The sequence below is a fragment of the Neopelma chrysocephalum genome, unplaced genomic scaffold (assembly GCF_003984885.1).
Source record: "Neopelma chrysocephalum unplaced genomic scaffold, ASM398488v2 Primary Assembly neopelma1_23, whole genome shotgun sequence".
NCBI classification, from domain to species: domain Eukaryota; kingdom Metazoa; phylum Chordata; class Aves; order Passeriformes; family Pipridae; genus Neopelma; species Neopelma chrysocephalum.
Genome location: NW_020897691.1, coordinates 12,267,551 through 12,287,169, shown reverse-complemented (window position 1 = coordinate 12,287,169; position 19,619 = coordinate 12,267,551). Strand labels below are relative to the sequence as shown.

General features: G+C 38.6%; 1 protein-coding gene across 5 annotated transcripts in view; it reads right to left on the bottom strand.

Annotated features, from left to right (window-relative positions):
• Positions 1 to 19,619, bottom strand: part of PRKN (parkin RBR E3 ubiquitin protein ligase) — a 726,716-nt gene that overhangs the window by 16,453 nt on the left and 690,644 nt on the right. For 4 of the 5 annotated variants that reach the window (XM_027686963.1, XM_027686956.1, XM_027686952.1 and 1 more), the window contains exon 10: positions 1,626 to 1,712. The exons of the other annotated variant lie outside the window; for it this stretch is intronic. In XM_027686963.1, coding sequence (XP_027542764.1) covers positions 1,626 to 1,712 — 87 coding nt within the window. The remainder of the gene's footprint in view (positions 1 to 1,625; positions 1,713 to 19,619) is intronic. 5 annotated transcript variants of the gene reach the window in all.

The following is a 19,619-nucleotide window of genomic DNA, read 5'->3' as shown; positions in this document are numbered from 1 at the left end:
ATGCTGTTGAACTCATTTGTAACATGCCATGTCAACTTTCAGTACTCTAGGCAAAACTCTAGGCATAAATAACTTAATGAATATAGGGCTCACAGTTCATGTTGAGATGTATTCAAGTTCTAGCTGAATTTAATTAAGGTAAGACACTGAGTCAGTCTCCTACTTTACTAGGCTACTGGATGCTTAAATATCTCTCAATTTCTCTGTTGAAGTTGCTTTGTTTTTCTATAAATGTGAATGGTAACTGGTAGACCGTTCTAAGGCTTCTGCAAATAAAATTAAACTGTTCTTCATAGAGGATAGCTAAACTGCAAATCTTGTATATATATGGCTTCAAAAAAAGGGGTTGCACAAATTCATGGGGAAAAAATTGCTGATAGCTGCTAAAGATAAAATACTCCATCTGCATCACAAATCACTAGAGGCTGACAAAGTAGTTTGGGTCTCAGACAATACACATGTTTCAGTGCAACAGAGGTAGATACCCTGTCTGACTACTAGGGTACAGGCTGTTTAATTCTGTCTCAGCCAGTGCTAATTCCTTTCATAAATTATAAGAGCTTCACTAAGAAAGAGAAGAATCTTTACACGGGTAGTGTAATGTCTAGTGCAAAGTATGGCATATGAACCATCTCCAGGTAGCATATGGCAAAGCTTCCCAGTAGAACTTCAGCTCCCTCCCAGTCTCTATGTTCAAACGGTGAGAGTCCCCAAAAGCTAGCCTCAAACAGAGCCTACCTGCAGGCACTGACAGGAGCTTGGCATGCCTCACCGAGAGCTGGCTGGATGCAGGTCTTCATCAGCACCTGCCCACAGTTCTCTATCTGCCACATTGGACTCTGTGGGGGCCCAGGGTTTGAGTTTCCCCTTAGCATCAAACATGCCAGACATCTGAATACCAGTTTTCTGCTTCCTAGGAGTGCACCCTGGGCATCAAGCTGTGAGATATTTAGGGGGTGTCTTTCCTGTTTTCCTGTTCTTTCCACTTCCCACTTTCTCTCTTTTTTTTTTTTTAATTGGAAAGACTGTGGTTTATGTGATTTATTTATTTAAAAGGAAACTTGAATCTCAACTGTAGAGAAATGCCAGGAGAGAAAAACTATTTCCTATCCAGGTCTATAGCTACAATAGCTACAAAATTATAGAGCAGCATAGAATAATTATCATCTAGCAGTTTCCAGCCTAGACAATCCATTTTTTATTTCTTTAAACTAAAACATAAATTATCAAGAGCATTTTTTGCATAGGCTGTATAAAAGTCCTGTTATTCGGTCCAAACTCACGTGATTTCCTGACTGGTGCACTGAAAATAAGCTGAAAGGTGACAAGACTACAGAAAGCCTTTCAAAAGTGTTCACACTGAATAGAGACAACCCTAAAAAACCCATTGGAAGGCCTTTTCTTTATCAACGGATGGCAGAGCCCTGTGTGTTTCTGACAGTACTCAGCTACTCTATCAATCAAAGCGACTGAAATCCACTCCAGAGCCAATTCGGTAACTCTGATGGCTAGAGTAATTTGGCATGAACATAATTGCTTTCACTTAGGATTTTAATTAGGACCCATTTAACAAAGGTCACTCTAGCTGGGCCAGGGATAATGATCAGGAATTGTGACAGCCCTACCTTCTGGGCCATGGCTCCCTGTGGGTTGAGGAGAGAGTTGCATTCCCCTTCATGGTATTCTTCTTTACATTCACGGCAGAACACAAACTGGAAAACAAACCAAAGCGCATCAGCCATAAAAACATGCTAGGGATAAAGACAGTAGGTTACAATCATGAAGAGTCATATAGCAGATGATCCCTTGCCCTTCTCATCCCATTAAATTCCCATAATCCTACTAATTTTGCATCTTATTATACACTCTGATCATTAACAAAACAATTTTGCTGTTATTACTATACATTTCATTGGTGAAGTAACGTAAATGCCATTATTAAAAATGAGATTTTGCTATATGGTTCATTTAGGGACATAAAGTCATACTAGGTACTTATGGCTATGTTTCTGCTGAAGTGAAATCTGTTCATACAAGAAGGTTGATGGCTGAAACAAGCAGTTCTGCTTTACAGGGTTTGCTAACGGAAATAGTCTATTCATTGTTCTGAATAAAATGCATTCTCCATGGAAAACTATTGCTGACTTCACTAGGGGGTGACCATCTTATAAAGGCCATATTAAATGCCATTTTCTAGGAAATTATACCCTTGCCATAGACTTTTATAGAATGGTTAAAAAGTGTATAGAAAGGACACAATGATAGGTTACTTAACATGGGGTTTACCTCTAGACCCTTATTGCATTTCTGGCAATGGTTCTGGTTTCATCTTTCTTAAATAACATTGTTCTTTACCTAAGGGTTCATTGAAAAGTAATGTCTTTTGCAGATGAGTGAAACAATTGTCCCTACTTCAGTCTGAGCTGCCTCTGCCACCTACAGTGGTTCATATTTATCAAGTTTAATGCATTTTTTTAAACTCTAAAATGAAGATATCTGTCTTGACATGTGTCAAAATCTTCAACCCGTCAATGCTACATTAAATTCTGTGTCCTTGCAGGTAAGGGGAAAAGTCAATAATGTAAAATGGGTCTCTCTTATGCTGTTTTAAAGATGTGCTGTCTTGATGCAACTCCAAACTCTGAAAGATCTCTGGCAGTAAGACATTCTGACTGGCATTATAAGCAAGACTGATAAAACAGCCTTGATTTTTACATACAGAGCTACATTCACATGTACTGAATAAAGGATATCAGGAGGACACGACACTAGAACAGTTGTCTGCCACAAATTCCAGCTTTTGCAATTTCATTTTGAACTCTTTCAAGCTGTATTTTCACTTTCCTAAGAAGCACTGAAAATCATATTACATTGTCATGCTAAAGAAACTGCACTTTATAAAAAGAAGTATTGTTCAAGTCCAAAAGGATTGATCCTGTTATTCAGAAAGTCAGAGAAATTTGCAGCGGAGGAGTGGAGTGAGCGTTGTAACTTCCACAGATATCAAACCTAATCATCTGTTTGCTTTTTTGTCACTTCTCTCCACTATTCTGTCAATGATCTAAAATGTTTTGTTTTACTTCAGCCAACACTGATTCATTAATTCACTTGTAGTTAGCAAACAGCTTCACAATGGAGGCACTTTTTTGCAATATATGTTGTATGAGAGGCTGTGTTACTGTAACAGAGCATCATTTAAATACAACAATGATTTGCAGTGCATTAGCGGTCAAAAGATTCAGGCACTGAAGATTAAACTCTGCGCAAACTCATATAGAGAGGTACTCTCTGCCTGGACACCTAAGATCTTAAAGACTTGTTATTCCTTAACATTTAATGTTATGCCCGGGTTTACCTGTATTTCCTACCGTGTATCCTATTCTCTTTTTCCTTTGTGACTTTTCCTCCTTATGAACACATCTAACTGACAACATTTGTTTGATAGGGTTTTGTATACATTTGTATTTTCACTGCGTTATCACACAATGCCTCAGCTTGCTTTCCTCACTCCAATCTCTCTCACTTTTCCCATGCAAGTGCAATTTTAAACCCTTCATAAACATCGAAAACGGGGAAATAATGAAGAAAGAAAAAAACCAAAACCCAGGGCATATATTTTGCAAAGACATTCCGGCTGCTTCACAATTTAGTTTGAGGCATTGCTGTTTATTATAATAATGAAATTCATAAATTCATGCAGTACTATTTAAGATGTAAAATGCACTTTCTCATTAGAGAGTCCACATTTTATACTTACCTTTGAAATAAATTATCCTCAGGACCAATGTTACCAACGTTTTCCCCACAGGCTTGCTGGAAATATGCATGATTGTATAACTGGGCCTTTCACTAACAATTGTATATCCTGCAAGTAAGTCTATGAGTGAGCCTGCCACATCCTTGTAATGAAACAAAGCCTGAATTTTTTGTAAGACAGTATACTCTTTTCACATCTTATTAGATAATGGATGAGATGTAGAATCAGTTCTGTGGCAAAAGAACACCCCGGAGGCTGATCGGTTTGTCAGAATAAATAGGCATCTCCCAACAGAAATGCATTAAGCACACCCTTTTTATGGCAAAGCATGCATCATAAAGAAAAGGCATGTCACTTAAAACAAAGAGCAGTTTGTGATAGTTTTATTTGTTTTTTACATTCAGACATGAAAAATATAATAAATTTTCAGTAACAAAATACAGCAACTGCAAAAATGCTGTCAGTTAGCTTGTATTTTGTGGCTTCATTAATATTAATACTGTTATTTTGCCCTTGGAAATGAAAGGATTTGAGTTGTTCAGTTAGGATTTAATACTTTTGCATAAATTTAATATTAATAAGTGTTTAAAGTTACTATAAGTAGCATAATTACTAATAATAGTCACACTTTCTTTTCCTTTTTGTGCCAAAAAAAGACTGGCAGATTGCTGTGATAATATAAACAGCACATAAACTTTCTATGTCTTTGTGTATTTAGCACTTACCGTTGTTACCCTTGAAAGATTCTTCACTTGGAAAACAACCAACACAAAGAATAAATCCCAAAGGTTCAAACCTACCCTCTAGGTTTATGCATTAAAAAGAGGATTAGCAAGGAAATCCCCAAAGCACTTAAGGGATTTAGGCACTGGAAATTAATATAACCTGTGTGTGGGCTATTACAGGCTTTTGAATATCTGTAAAAATGTATGAGATAGACCCAAGCAGAAATCCTAAATCCAAGTGACCTCACAATAGGAGGTATTAAAAACCTCAACAGGGATTCAGATCCTGTTTTAAAAATCCTCTATCGTTATGATTATTCAAACAAAAGGTAAAATCAGACCAAACTCTGGTCAGTTTTATGGAATTCAAGCCCCACAGATGACATCTGTAGTGCTGCTGAATAAAAACTAGGGTGGTAAAACCAAGCTACAGTCTCAGTTATTCCTGACTGGCCAGTTTATAGTGTTTCAAGTTTGAAAGTGGAAGCAGAATGTAGCCCTTTTTTTTTTTTTGGATGAAAGAAAAATGAGTTTTTCACTTCCATGCTATGCTGGTTAGTTTTTTGGAAATAACATTTTGCCATTTCCTTTTTCACAGCATTTCAAAGAACTACTTTCCCTTGGATAAAGCACCACAGCTCTCATTCTCTCCCTTGCCTACTGCAAATGCCTTTTCTTTGATCTCTGATAAGATCTCCCTATAGTGCTTATAAAATATTACTTTTAAAATTATCTTTCTTCCAACTTCAAAAAAATATTCCCATTCCTTACAAAAAGCTTCAAGTTTGAGCTCCCTACTGTTATTTTAAAGTTATTCCTCAACTGAGATATTCCTTTTCTTTTTCAACCTTACCTCCTCCCATGTTTCTATACAGCAGAATGCAGGCAAGGTTGCAGTAAGGTAGTCATAGACACGGTTTAATTGGCAGCACTGTAGGTGCACTGCTAGGGACTTCTGTATAAGCTCAAGTACGCTTGATTTCTTACCAGCCTTCTGCAATCCCTGTCGAAATGTAAATTGTCATGTCTTCACTACCATAGTTATCACTATTAGTTGTACTGAAGACAGCCTATGGTTTGGCCGAAGTGTGTCTTCCGAAATAAATATTCACTTTTAGATTAAAGACATCAGGTGAGGAAAGATGCACTCATACATAATGGCCCTTCAAAATCACTTTTAAAAATTTTATCTAATGTCTACTTTGCCCCTTTCTAGTTTCAGCTTCCAGTCACTGCTTTCTGCTTTCCATTTCTCTGCTAAAGTACAGAGTCTTTCAGTATCCCATACTTTCTTCCTCTGAAGGTACTTATGTACTGTAATCAAGATACCTCTGAATCTTGTTTAACCTAAACAGAGAAACTCTTAAATTTCTCACTGGTTAAGCCATTCCTCCTCCCTCGCTCCTACAGGCCCAAATCATATTCACGGCACTTTTCTGGGGATTGTCTTGTTTTCTGTCATTAATTATATTTGACTAATCTTCGTATCATTTCTGTGCTGAATCAGCAAAGTTTTTTTATTTACTTCTGAATCACTGTTGAGCATTGAATTTGACAGGTTTGCTGACAGTCCATGTTAAATGCTGCTAGCAATACCCTGCTATGCATTGCTTCTTCACAGAAAACACTACTTTCTGTGATCTGCCCGTTCTTAATACTCATGGCCAAAGCACAGTGAGGCATCCATACTGCATCATTTGACAGTGATCAGACAATGCTACTGCTCAAACCATAACCACATCAGTTGGAGCCCACACCCCTAAAGCCTTCTATTGATATATTATGGTGATTTGCTTAGCAGAATATTCTATAGTTTGAAGTCTTACAAAAAATGAAATTGATTTTGTGCAATCGATTTTTCTTATCAGACCTGCAATCTCATTATAGAATAAAATCAGTTTCTTTTGTTATGACCTGTTGTCACTGAGAATATATTGACTAGCAATCTTATAAAAATTGCTTTGTCTTCTCTGTTCTTCCACCTTTTTTGATCATCCCTCATTCAGTGGTGGCTGTCTGGACCCTTCACTACTGATGGGAATCATGAAAATTAAAGCTACTGAATGCAGGCAGGATCAACATCTCCATCAGTACTGGAGCAAAACTAGCGTGCAAGAAATGCAAAGGTTCCTCAAAATCATAACTATATGAACAAATAAAACCAACACAGATCTCCTCACCTTTAATTTAAAATGCAGAGCTTACAAGTTTTATCTTACTTCTCAGGAAAACAAGTACTTCAAGAAATCAACCTTCAATGCACCTACTCTCTCTTCTAAAATCAAGTTCAAAACCAAACCAAAAGGGTACTACATTATAATTCATGCTAAGGCTGAAACAAATCACAGGTGACAAGTGTTAATTCTATTCTTTATTGAGCTGCCAGAAAATGTACATTAAGTGCTCTTATAAAGTAAGAAGGCTATAGTATATTCTAAAGAGAACCTCAGGGAAATCATGTATAATGTAAGATACATGTGTAACTAAATAAACTTACTTTTACGTCTTCAAAACCAGTTTGGTTATATATTATGCATCAAAGCAAAATACGTAGCATTCTAAGATACTTGCACAACTTTGATCACCACAGCATCAGAACATCTTGGAACTGTAAGAAAATCTCTTTCATTGCACTCCAGTGAAGCAGCAGAATACTACTGTTACTGTTTTAGTGACTGAACACTAATTTGTAGAAAATCTTGGCCACAAATCTCTAAAATTTGAGGATCTTAATTCAGTTGATATGGCTATCCAAATACCACTGAGGATCTACACCAAAAATAGTTGTCCAAGATCACATAGCCACACATAAAGGAGAAGATTTCCAGTTTTTAGACATTGGACTCCCCACTAGTCATCTCAGATCGTTCCTCTAAAGAAAGGTCAAAACTTTGCCTAATAGAGAAAATCAGTAAAGTAGTTCCATGTGTTGGTTTTGTTTTTTTTTTTTTTTTTGTAAATGAAAATATAATGGAGGAATGTAAATAAGTAGTCACTAATCACACAGAATCTCCTATGAGTTGTAACCATCAAACGTTTATATGGTATATCACAAATGTATAGCCGCTCAGTTTTTATCAGACTAGCAGGACTTTTTCAACCAGATTTGGTTTTTATCTGAAGAGTGTTTTATTAAATAGTAACAGAAACAAAACACCAGATAGGTAAAAAATTAATTATCTTCACTGGACAACACGATCATCCAGTCAAAAAAACCCCTTGAAAACATAAAATATTATAAGGCACCAAGTTTCAATTCTAAAGGAGCTTTTGTAGTCAAACTACAGCCTGCTTATTGGAGCAAAGATTTATATTGAAAAGATGAGCATGCCTTACAGGAAATCAAGGTAATTAGGAAGTGACATATAGAATGACCCAAAGTCATCTCTCTAAACTGTTTCCATTTAGAAAAATACAGCTTCCAAATGCGCTTTCCAAAGTACAAATTTTAGTGTTATAATGAATGATAAGTACCTATAGAATTTTTTATTTTTCTTTTAGAAAAGTTCCCAGACCCCACATTTCACAGGAAAAGATTTTACCATATAGTCTGGCTTTTGATTAAGAGAGCAGTTGGATTCTTGGCTAGATTTCAGACATTCATAAACACAGACTAAATATTTTTTACTTTGAAGCTATGAACTTTGTTACTTATTTCCATTCAAAGTCAATGAAAACCAACCCTCTCTGCCTCCCTGAAGGTCACAGTCCTTGTTGTGCTACTGCTGTGAAGCCCACATCTTGGGTATTGGGTTGACTTTGCCTCTGGCACTTTGTCATATCCAGCACCAAGTGTGAGACCATTATCCACACACTCTGTCTTTTGGTATTTCTTGTCCTTACAGCTAGAAATATTAAAAGCAGAATATTTACCACCTGCCGTTGATATGTTTACTTAGGATTTGTGGCTTCGCCAATTGCCACTTACAGAAAAACCTGCAAATACTACAATAAAGATAAATGCCAGAGTAGAAAAAGCATCCATTTTTAATGACACTAGTACTTGCAGAGCAATTTTGGTCTTTTTCCTTATAATAAAGTACACACATTTGCTATGCATATTTCAGCTAAAATCAAACTTTTGTGAGAAGCATGACAATCTGTCAAAACATGGTGTCAGAAATATAGCTGCATTCTCTGTGCAGCTTTTGCAATCTAAGGGCAATTTGCCATCAATACTATAAAGAGGCAATTTTCTATAAACATTAAAAGCTTTAAGCGTAGGACTGCATCAAGATTTCAATGTTTTCTTTTTGAATCTGAAAGTTTCTTTCCTGACTTTTGGAAAACAACCCATGGGCTCATTCCGTAAGATCTAGATAATGGCATTTACATCTGAAGCCTCTTCTGTGAATGCTGGCGATTTTGTGTCTACAGCCAAATATACTGTCCTGAGCTTGCCTTACATCAGGTGGCATTAACCTAAAAGATGAATTCGTAAAACACACAGCATAAGATCAGAGAACCTGTCCCAGACTTCCCCAAATCTCATGTACTGATTTTATGTGGATTGGCAATCCAGCCAGCCAGCCAGCCAGCTTTCCAGCCTCCTTCTGAATTGCCTTGTAGTCCAAGTGCTGCAAGGGATAGAACAGAAGAAAGAAGCAGAGTGGAACCCAGGTACTTCTCTCAGATGAAGTGACTTCAGGCCTCTGTGGGGGAAGAGACAATGCTCTTTAAAGATTCCTCTACCCATACCTACACATAAGGGTATTGCACAATCTTGTTCTCAGCATGTTGGCTGGGATGTAAGACTTATTAGCCCATTCCAGAAAATAAGAAGGAAAAGCCTATAAAGCATAGTTAATAACAAGATTATGTGGTATACTGAAAGTATGAAAACCTTATGTTATTGATTGTGCTATTATGTATATATATATGAGAGTCATGTCTTGTTATTACTGAAGAAACCTACCTGATAGCTGACTAGCCAAGCAAACAAGAGTTCAAACACTGCAAAATTTTAAAAGCAAACCACGGTTTGGTTGTCAGAACAGGCATAAATCGCCCTGGCAGAGTTGCACAGCTTTAACTAGAAGCAGAACAATATTGTGCCCTGAAGCATCAGGAAGGGATGTCCAGATTGATGCCAACCAAGCTACCTCTGGAAAAGGAAGCCAAACAAGCTTATACAAATTAGGCAGCTGCCTACAGCAGCAGGTTGCTAAACCCTGCAAGACATTCATGTCCCTCTTCCTTACCTTACCTGTGCCAGAGTTGCGGACAGCAAGCAGAGAGAGCAAGGCTTCTAGCTTGTCATGCTACAGGGACTACGACAAGACCTTAGATGTTAAACATTGCTACTTTTAGGAGCTCTCCCTAACCCCAGAAACAGCTGCTGCCACAGACTCTGACCCTTCCTTTAGGACCAGCTGTCACAGTCACTCATCTTCCTCTGCTCTTAATTCCTTTGTACCCGCTTCTCCTCTCTATCTTCTACACAACAGTAGCCTAGACCCTTTCCCTTCTTCAAGTGGCAAAACTGCGTTTTACTTGCAGCTTACACTGCTGTGAAACTTTCAGATAGCCCTGCTGTAAGTTTTACAGCCATATCAAAAATCTGTAGCTAATGCAGCTGTAGTGTTTTTGGGACTTGGGCTACTGTCTCTGCATGGTGCTGTATTATGCTCAGTAGATGTTTCAGCACCACTTGGGTGCAGAGATCCCTTACTTCATTTTGCAGTACAGACATGACAAAGAAATTTAATTAAGTGTTAGGCTCTTGTTGGCACCACTGGAGAGAAAAAACCAATTGTGTATTGACTTAAATCTGTTCCCATTTAAGTAACTTTAGTAAGTGGTACAGACACCTTATCACATCTATCTAGTGTATAATGTTTAGTAATTTCATGCCTGGATGAATAATAGAATGCAAAGTGGATGCAGGTTAATGTAAGATTTCTACAAATAATTTCCATAATAAATTATAAAGTATTTATATGAGGAAACATTAGGAAAAAAACCAATATCATTGCCACCTTATAATTTAATCAAATGTCTTAGAAACCAGATGCAAAGGATAAGGAGATTAGTAATTAATGAATATGAGGAACAATTTGAAAGCAGTCGAAGATGGAAAATGTAACTAAACCATGATTTTTAAAAGACTTTTTGTAATCTAGTGCCTGTAATTCTCTATTCTGAGCACTCCACAAAAGAATGCAGCATTCCACTTACAACTGATAAAAACAAAAAAAAAAAAAAGAGAAACTAACTCTAAATATGTAATATATAGGCATGAAATAAAACATAAACTATGTGTCCTTCCTGCTTACGGTGGTAGAAATCCAGTGGAACAATACTGTACTTCCTCCAGAGCAGAAAAATTCAGAGTATGAGTTACACTGTAAAGAAAATAAAGCTAGAGTGTATATTGTCACCACTAAAATAGATATTAAGACTTAATAAAGTTTTACATGGAAGAAAACATTATTTTTAAGGAACTAGGATGAAAAGAGGGAACATGATAGTTATCTTGAGATGCTTTTAGAAAGTGTGAGACAAAGCATTTTATAACAAGTATAAAAAAGTACATCTTGAAAATATTTTTCCTGCATCATTATACAATTTTGATGTCAAAAGTTGAGGGTTTTTTGCAACAAAGTGGTTGAAATCTACAGTAAAATACCAGTTCTCACAGGCTTGAAAAAGACATTTGGTTGCTGAACGCATATATCAGTTCACAAGGAACGTCATGAGGAATGAATTTTGCTGCCTGTGGCTTTCACTCCTGCTCTAGCAGCTTTGCAGTTCAATTAATATGCCCTTAAACAGTACAACAAACTTATTTCCATATGATAATACTGCTGCTATGCATGCATGCCCTGGGCATTTGAGCATCTAGCTGCACATTTATAAGTGCAAACAGAACTGGAAATATGATGGGTTCATTAACATGGTTCTTGAAATGAACTACTGAACATGCAGCCTGGGAAGCTGATGACAGCTAAGCAAGTACGCAGTGCTTAATTCACAATGAATTGCAATAGAAATCAGGACACTCCCTTCATTTGATGCTTTTTAAAATATCCCTAACAGAACCAAGGCACCCCACGTACAAACTTCTATTCTGTGCCATTCGGACTGTGTTCCTGTAACCATGTGTGAGACGCACATATTTTGTTCATCTTCTCGTTGCTGGAATTTATGTACATTAAAAAAAAGCTCCCCCAGCAATATTGAAAACTTCCTGAAGATGGCAGCAGTGACACAAGAATCGACACAAGCTGGCTTTGCTAACCTTTTGCAATTGAAAAAGATTCTAAAAAAATCACAGTTAACAGCTAAGATCCAGTCCAGGGTTACTAACAGCTGATACATGCAAAACCAGTCCTGACAAGACAGTCACATAAAGAAGAAATGGTATTCAGATGCACTGAAACACATAAAAAGGAGCAAGGGGCGCTCCTTGTTTCAAGGACATTGCATCTTACTTCTTTTGAATCTGGTAACAGCTGAAGCACTGTAAAAAGACTATCTTTCTAAATATGACCATTGAGCAAATAAAATAGCATAAATAATGTATCTTGGATAACTACAGTGCTGTTTTAAGTGTTTTATTGGGTTCATGCTATCCCCTATTTGTAGCACTTGCTTTTCAGAACTGTAAACACACATCTAGTTTATGTGCTAGGGAGAGCACAAAATAATGAACAGATTTCTGTAAGTCTCTCTGTTCTCAGGAAATGCCTAGCTTCTGCACAAGGGCCCAGTGAGCGTGCCTTTCCTCTTAGTGACCCGATTAAGCAAGGCATTAGGATATTTCTCTGAGAGAAATTGTTTTTTGGAGAGGTTGTTTTGTGGTTTGGATTTTTTTTTTGAGGGGGGAGGGGAAAGAATGATCTTAAGCCTTTATTCTGCTTCCAATTGATGTTTGTCTTACAAAGAAGTGAATCCTTTAAAATCAGGGCATAACTAATCTACAATCATCAAAATCTATATCATCAAATCCAATCCATACTCTTTCCAAAGACCAGCACTGTTCAGTTCAATGGCTGCTTGGTTCAAATTCCGAGTGTGAATAGTACCTTACTAGAAATAACAAACTAAACCTAAACAACACCCCCCTGCACTAGGATGATTCTAATTAGAGGTGTTTCTAAACCTGAGTATTGACACTGAACAACACTGAGAAACTTTGGACAAATTTCAAAAACAGATGAAAACTTGGTGTTAAGCATCAGTCTAAAATTACATGTAGCCAGACCTTGGAATTAAATCAACTCCAAACTCTGAAGGAGTAGATCTGCAATTCCAAGTAATCTGGAAGGGGAATAAACTAAAATAAAAATTATTTAGAAGTGAGAAATTGCAATAATCTTTAAAACCTTCATATTTGGTTCTGAGTCATCATTTTTGCAAAATGTTCTACAAACACTGCTGGGGAAAGCATTGGAATAGCAATGAAAATACGACGCTTTATCATACAAGGAAAAAAAAGCAGATGCTTTCTGAAAAACACACGTCTGATCAAAAATCCAAGACTAGTTGTGTGGTTTCAAGTAATTTTCTTTTGAAACAAGAATTTTTTTTTAAACTTACAGGGTTTGGGCCAATTGCATTCACAGTGTTTATAGCAAGTCAATAATATGACTTCTTGTCTGACCTTTCAAACTAATTCTTTTCTGGTTTGTTGATCCCAGTCATTTTCTGTAAAGTAATTATAAAAACTACCAAAAAATGATCCCTGAAATCTAACTCAGAATATTACCTGGTTTACAGGAAATGCAAACAATTTGGCAGTTGTCTCAGCACCTTTTTGATGAACCACACATTAAACATTTTAGCAAAAGGAACTATTTTCGGATTCTGAATATGTATACATGTGTATAAAATCAACAAATATTGTCCTGTCACGCTGACAGGTAGCAAGATCCCTGTCTACAAAAAATATGCTCCATAAATATTTCATGTTTATCAAGATAATTTTACAACTCAGCATTTTTCTTACTTTTCTTTGGATTTCTGACAGATATACAAACCATTCAACATGCACTACATTTCTCTAGTTGCCTGGGAGACAACATAGCAGGGCATGAGCAATCTTGAAGTTTTCTGGAGTGCATTGATGACAATTCCTTGTCACAAGTGATGGAGAAGTCAACAAGGGGACATGGTCTACTGTATCTCATACTTCCATCAAGGAAGAACTGGTTGCATATGTGAAGACTGGAGGCAGCCTAGGTTGCAGCAATCCGGAATTGATGGAGTTTGAGATCTTGAGAGGAGGGCACAAGGCAAAAATAAGGACTATAAATCTGGACTTCAGGAGAACATACTTTGGCCTGTTCAGGGTAGCCTGCCCTGGAAAAAACGACGGTCTGGGACAGTGGCTGATGTTCAAGGATCACCTCCTCTAGCTCAACAATCATCCACCCTGACCATCAGGAAGTCAATTAAAAGTAGCAGGAGACCTGCATGATGAATAAGAAGCTCCTGACTAAATTCAGACATAAAAATGAAGCATGCAAGAAGTGGGAGCAAGGATCCAGGAGGACTATAGAGACACTATTCAAATATGTACGGATGGGGTTAGGAAAGCCAAAACCCACACGGACTTAAATCTGGTAAGCAACACAAAAGGCATCACGGACTTCTGCAAGTACATCAGCCACAAAAGAAAGACCAAGGAAAGTGTGAGTTTGCTGATGAATGGGGCAGAGGATCTGGTGACAAAGTATATGGAAAAGGGCAAGGAAATCAATGCCTTCTTCACTTCAGGTTTACTGGCAATACTTCTCTTCAGGAACCCCAGATTCCTGGGACCAAAGGGGATGTCTAGAGTAAGAAAGACTTGGCCTTGCTGAAGAAGGATCAAGTTAGGGAATATTTAAACAAACTGGACATACCAACTCTATAGGCCCTGGTGGGATCACCAATGAGTGCTGAGGGAACTGGTAAGCATCATTACAAGGACATTTTTGATTACTTTTGAGTGGTCCTAGCAACTACAGGAGGACTGAAAAAACCCCCAATGTTACTTCTGTCTTCAAAAGAGAAATAAAGATGATCCAGAGAACTACAGGCTAGTCAGCCTCAGCTTGGTCATGTGGGAAGCTGATGGAGCAATTAATCCTGGAAACCATCTCCAAGCATATTAAAAGCATGAAGGTGATTGGGAGTAGTCAGCACAGATATATGAATGCAAAATTGTTCCTGATGAAACTCATAACCTTTTACAATGAGGTGATTGGCTTGGACAGACAAAGGGAGAGCAAGAGATCTTATTTATTAGATGTTGAACACAGGCACATGTTGCCCAGAGGGGTTGTGGAGTCTTCATTCTTGGAAACATTCAAAACCTCAATTGAAATGACCTGAAGAACCTGCTCCAGGTGACCCTGCTTTGAGTAGGGGTTGGCTTGAACTAGATTATCTTGACATCCCTCCCAATCCCAATTATTTGGTGCTTCTGTTTTCCAGTTGCTTAGTGAAAACCGCAAAATGTGACTACTACATTTTTATGAGGTATGAATCTGTGCAACATTTTATTTATCTTTTATTTTGACATATTAAGACCTGGTTCTGAATTATCTGAGAATCCTTTGTATATGTCACCATTAGTAGGTTAATGTGATGCAAAGGTACTTCTCAGGTGCAACTATATCCAGGGTCTATTCTTGGGAGTCACTTTCTGCCTGGTTTTACCAAGGGTGAAGTTGTGCAACAGGGCACCCTCAAAGGCACGTTACTTCCAGTGTGGATGCAAGGTCAAAGGATCACAGAATCACAGAATGGTTGAGGTTGGAAGGGACCTCTGGAGACCATCTAGTCCAACTCCCCTGCTTGTTCACCTAGAGCAGGTTGAGCAGGATCTTGTTCAGGTGCGTTTTAAAGGAGACTCCACAACCTCTCTGGGCAGCCTGTTTCAGTGCTCTATCACTCTGAAAGTAAAGAAGTTTTTCCTTCTCCGCTAGCTAATTGCTGCCTTTCAACCATCAGATTTATCAGTAAAGACAAGAAAATCTTGTGCGACCATATATATCTTTTTGTGGGGGTTTGACCCCAAAAATCTAATCTCCAAGCTCCCCCCACAATTTACCTCAACATGGGAGAGAAGTTTTCAGGCACACCTCAGCATGGGGGAAGGGAATTATATTACAATTTATTACTTACACAATAAATACTATAGAAACTAAGAAGCAAATAAATACACAGTATTAGCACAACTTCTACCACCCCTGGACCCTCCCACATCAGTTCAGGAGAAGTTTTCAGGGCAATAGTTAAGGGTCTCTCTCTCATTGGGGTATCAGGGAAGGTGTCTTCTTGCACCCCCACCAGCCCTCAGCCTCTGCTGAGGTCTCCTCCTGGGCTACAAGTGAACACTTGCTTTACCAGGTCTTCATCACGAAGGTCCAGGGTGTCAGCTTGTGAGTTCTTTCCCCCTGGTTCGTTACAGTTCCTCCCAGAGAGTAAGATGTTCACTCTTCCTCTGCAGGTTGAAGGGTTTCTGGGTTTTGCCCAGTCTTTTTACCCCAAATAGTTTTCACCAAAAGTCCTTACCCAGAAAAATCTGCTTGGTTTGGCTTCTCTCTGTCTCAGCTGCAGCATCAGCTTGACTTGCCACGTGGCAAGGGGCCCATCCCCCACATTTCTCATCCTTCAGTTTTCGGCTGCCCTCGTCCAAACCTCACGTAGGGCACCTCCGAGCCTCTTGGCCTGTCTCCCGTTTCTTCAGCCTCAGCTCAAGGTTGCACCCTCTCCCCCACCATTATGGGGGGAAAAAGGGTAGCAGCAAGGCTGCTTCAGTCTCTCTCCTCTGCCTGGAGTTCTTCCAGCTCTGTACGATCGCAGCTGCTTCTCTGGGCTCCAGACCACCCCTCGGTCCATCTGTGGCTCGACTCCAATACTGAGCCTGCCTGCCAGGGGGCTAGCTTGCTCCAACCCCCCTGGCTGGCCTCCAAGTCCACACCACCACCTCTCCTGGGCAGTGGGGGGGGAAAAAAGCCCCCTAGCCTTTTGGCCACGGGCACCCGGTCCAGTTATAATACTGTCCGGGCTCCTCACAGCCCGGCTTGGGGGGGAAAAGAGAGCCTGGCCCCCCACAAGGGGGCCAGCAGGCCTCCCTCCTCTCACCTCATGGCTCCAAATCTCTCTCTCTCATACTGCCAACAACTTCTGGCTGTCGTAATATCTAATTTCACAGGGTCGAAAAAACAGATCCGATTGACTCCTCACTGGAAACTCAGTTGGGACCAACCACTTCCAGCCCCCCCAGGGGGAGGGGGCAGCTCAACCCATGACACTTTTCTACACACATAGGTATAGATGTACAGTGCAGTCCTAGGACGCACAATTAGCCTAAATTTCACTGCTACTAAACATATTATATGGAATTACACTGTGGACAGCACAACAGATTATGTTAAACCAAAGCCCAGATGTTTACCCTTTTCTCAGCAAAGGAGATGCAACTCTTAAACCCCAAGGAAACATATGTCTGCATGGGTACAGAAGGACTGCTGCAAGCTGGAACTTGTCAGTAACGTGGGAGGAGGCCAGACCTCCGAATAAAAAGAGTTTACGCTTGACTAAAAAATATTCCTGAAATAGTCTTGGTTCAAAAGATCCACTGCAGGAAGACAAATCAAACATAGTGCATCCCAACACCAGTGCTGGCTGAAACAAAGTTTGCCTGAAATCTAGGAAAGCATGATCCAGTACCTCTAGGAGATCCTTGCACCTACTGACAGGTCTTGTTCTCAGAAGAACTCTGAAATGGCAAATCTTTTTAAGTTTTTAGACTGCAATGTAAATTATCTATGTCTTCAGAATAAGCATGCATGGCTGAAGAATACCTCATTTATTTACTGCTTCTAAGAAACCAGTGTGATAAGGCTAATTGTTTGTTTTTAATAAGAAAGGAAGTTCAAGAATTCATCTTATGTGATAATTAGGTTGTGTTCTGATGATCTGATTACATATGAAATTTCTTGCTATCATGACCAATTCCTGGGCTTATGGAAATGGGCATGACTCCATTTTCTCCAGTGAAGCTACATTGACTTACAGCTGCTCAGGATCAGAGCCTACTTACCTGTTTCTGACATCTAGGATATGAATTCATATGGCTGTACGGCATCAAGATTCACTAGACAAGCACAGCACACACCTAAATATTTGTCATTTGAGACATTCTGCTGCAGTAATGAACCTTCTCCTCGGCTCCCCCCCCCACTACTGTTCCAATGCATTCCATGTAAATTCACTTTTTCTTTCCATTTGTCTAGCTACATTTACATCTTGACTCTCCTCATTGCATTCCTGAAACAAAATTCAAGCTACACTATGTTTCTTTTTCATTTTTTTCCCCCATGCCTTTAAAAACCTTTCGTCTTAAAAAAAAGTGGTTGAAAATTCTCTTCTTTTTTTGCTCCCTCTCTCTCAATACCTTCATTTTCCTTTTCTTCATACCTGGAAGCATTACCCTTCTCACATTGCTCCTGAAGATAGGAAAACAACATAATAACAATATAATTACTGTTAGAACTTAATAAAAGCAATAATATGATTATAACAATGCTAACAATATCACTATACCAACCGCTAAGAACAATACTACTGTCAAACACAGGTCTATCATCTCTTCCTCTCATCCCTGTCCCTGCTCTCAAAAGACTTGGAAGCAGTCACATCTGGAAGCCTTCCAGCTATGAAGCCACATGACTTTGGTGTATTCTTGGGATAGGAACAAAAAGGTATGTGTTTGGAGACATTCACCTTTTCTGTCTCCTGAGGTATGTCCTTAAGGCATTCTATGCAAATGAATCAATGGTAATTAGAGTAGCATGAGATAAATTCTGTATTCAGGATCCGAACAGAAAGCAGATAATTAATCAAGGGGGAAAAAAAAAGGAAGAAACTTTGCTTTTCCCTATATATTATTCAGAGGTAACACCTTGCAGAAATTATTAATGTGTGTCTAATCCCCAGCACTTGAGCATATATGTCTGTGGTTCTATTCTGTTGCTGATCACAGTATTTTGCCTTTTTGGGGGGTTTCTTTCTGCATAAATCAAAGGAGAAAGAAACATACTAATGGGTCACTGATAAATAGAAATGTATCATTTTCCTTGAAATAATTATAATCTGGTGGGAAAATGTATTTTTTTATATTTTCCCCTCAAAATTCAAATTCCTTTGCTATTAGGAATTCAATGCAAAGAAAAAAGAAAATAGACACTGTTACTGTATGACCCCATTGTATTTTTGTTTTTTGGCTTCAAAGAGATCCTGGCAGATCACACAGAAAACAAAGAAAGGTTACTTTTGCAAACCATCTTAAAAACACTCAACAATAATGGCCCCAAACCACTACAGCTCCCAGTTGTCTTATTGCAGTATTTGGGGGCTATTTCTGTAGCTTTTTGATAAATAAGCATCATTAGCAAACCTCGTTTGGAGTCTTATGATGTCTTACCTTTATGTAGTATGTTTACTTCAACTGTGTGCCACAACTGAGTGCGACTAGCACTTTTTGATTCAATCTCATTTTTGGATACATAGGAGGTTGGAATTTTTCTATAAGCAGCAAAACAAAAAGAGAAGCATGCCTACTTGCACTGAAGTGGCAAAATCGGGTTTGTCATATAGAGATGGACTTTAATTGGCCCCTGTAAGTTGTGATATGTGTTATTTTCCCACTGGAGAACTAAGTGTGGAACACTTTTCTCAGCTGCTCTATGAGAAAATTGTGGTTCATGAAAACCTGGTAGGTATTAATGGGAAAAGGATGCAATTTGACTTACAATTCAAGTTATTTTGATTTTCTATTAACAGAAAGTGTTATGTTTTCCACATAAAATGGTCCAAAGCTATAAAATTCAAGGTTTGTATCAACATTTTATTTGATCTCATGGTCAGGGGAACAAGTTGGAAATTAATCCCATGCTTCGGTCCAGCTCATTTTATACAGCCTCTGCTCATGTACTCTAGCCCTTGTGGAATCTATGCCCACTTCCGGGAGTTTGTTAAATGCTCATAATTTGTTAAGATAAGATTCAAAATTCAGAATTAACAACTATTTGCTCTAGCTTGTCCACCATCCTGGATGCTTGAACTAACTATCTAGCTGTCTTCTCGGTGAAAACACACACACACACACACACACACACACACACACACACACACACACA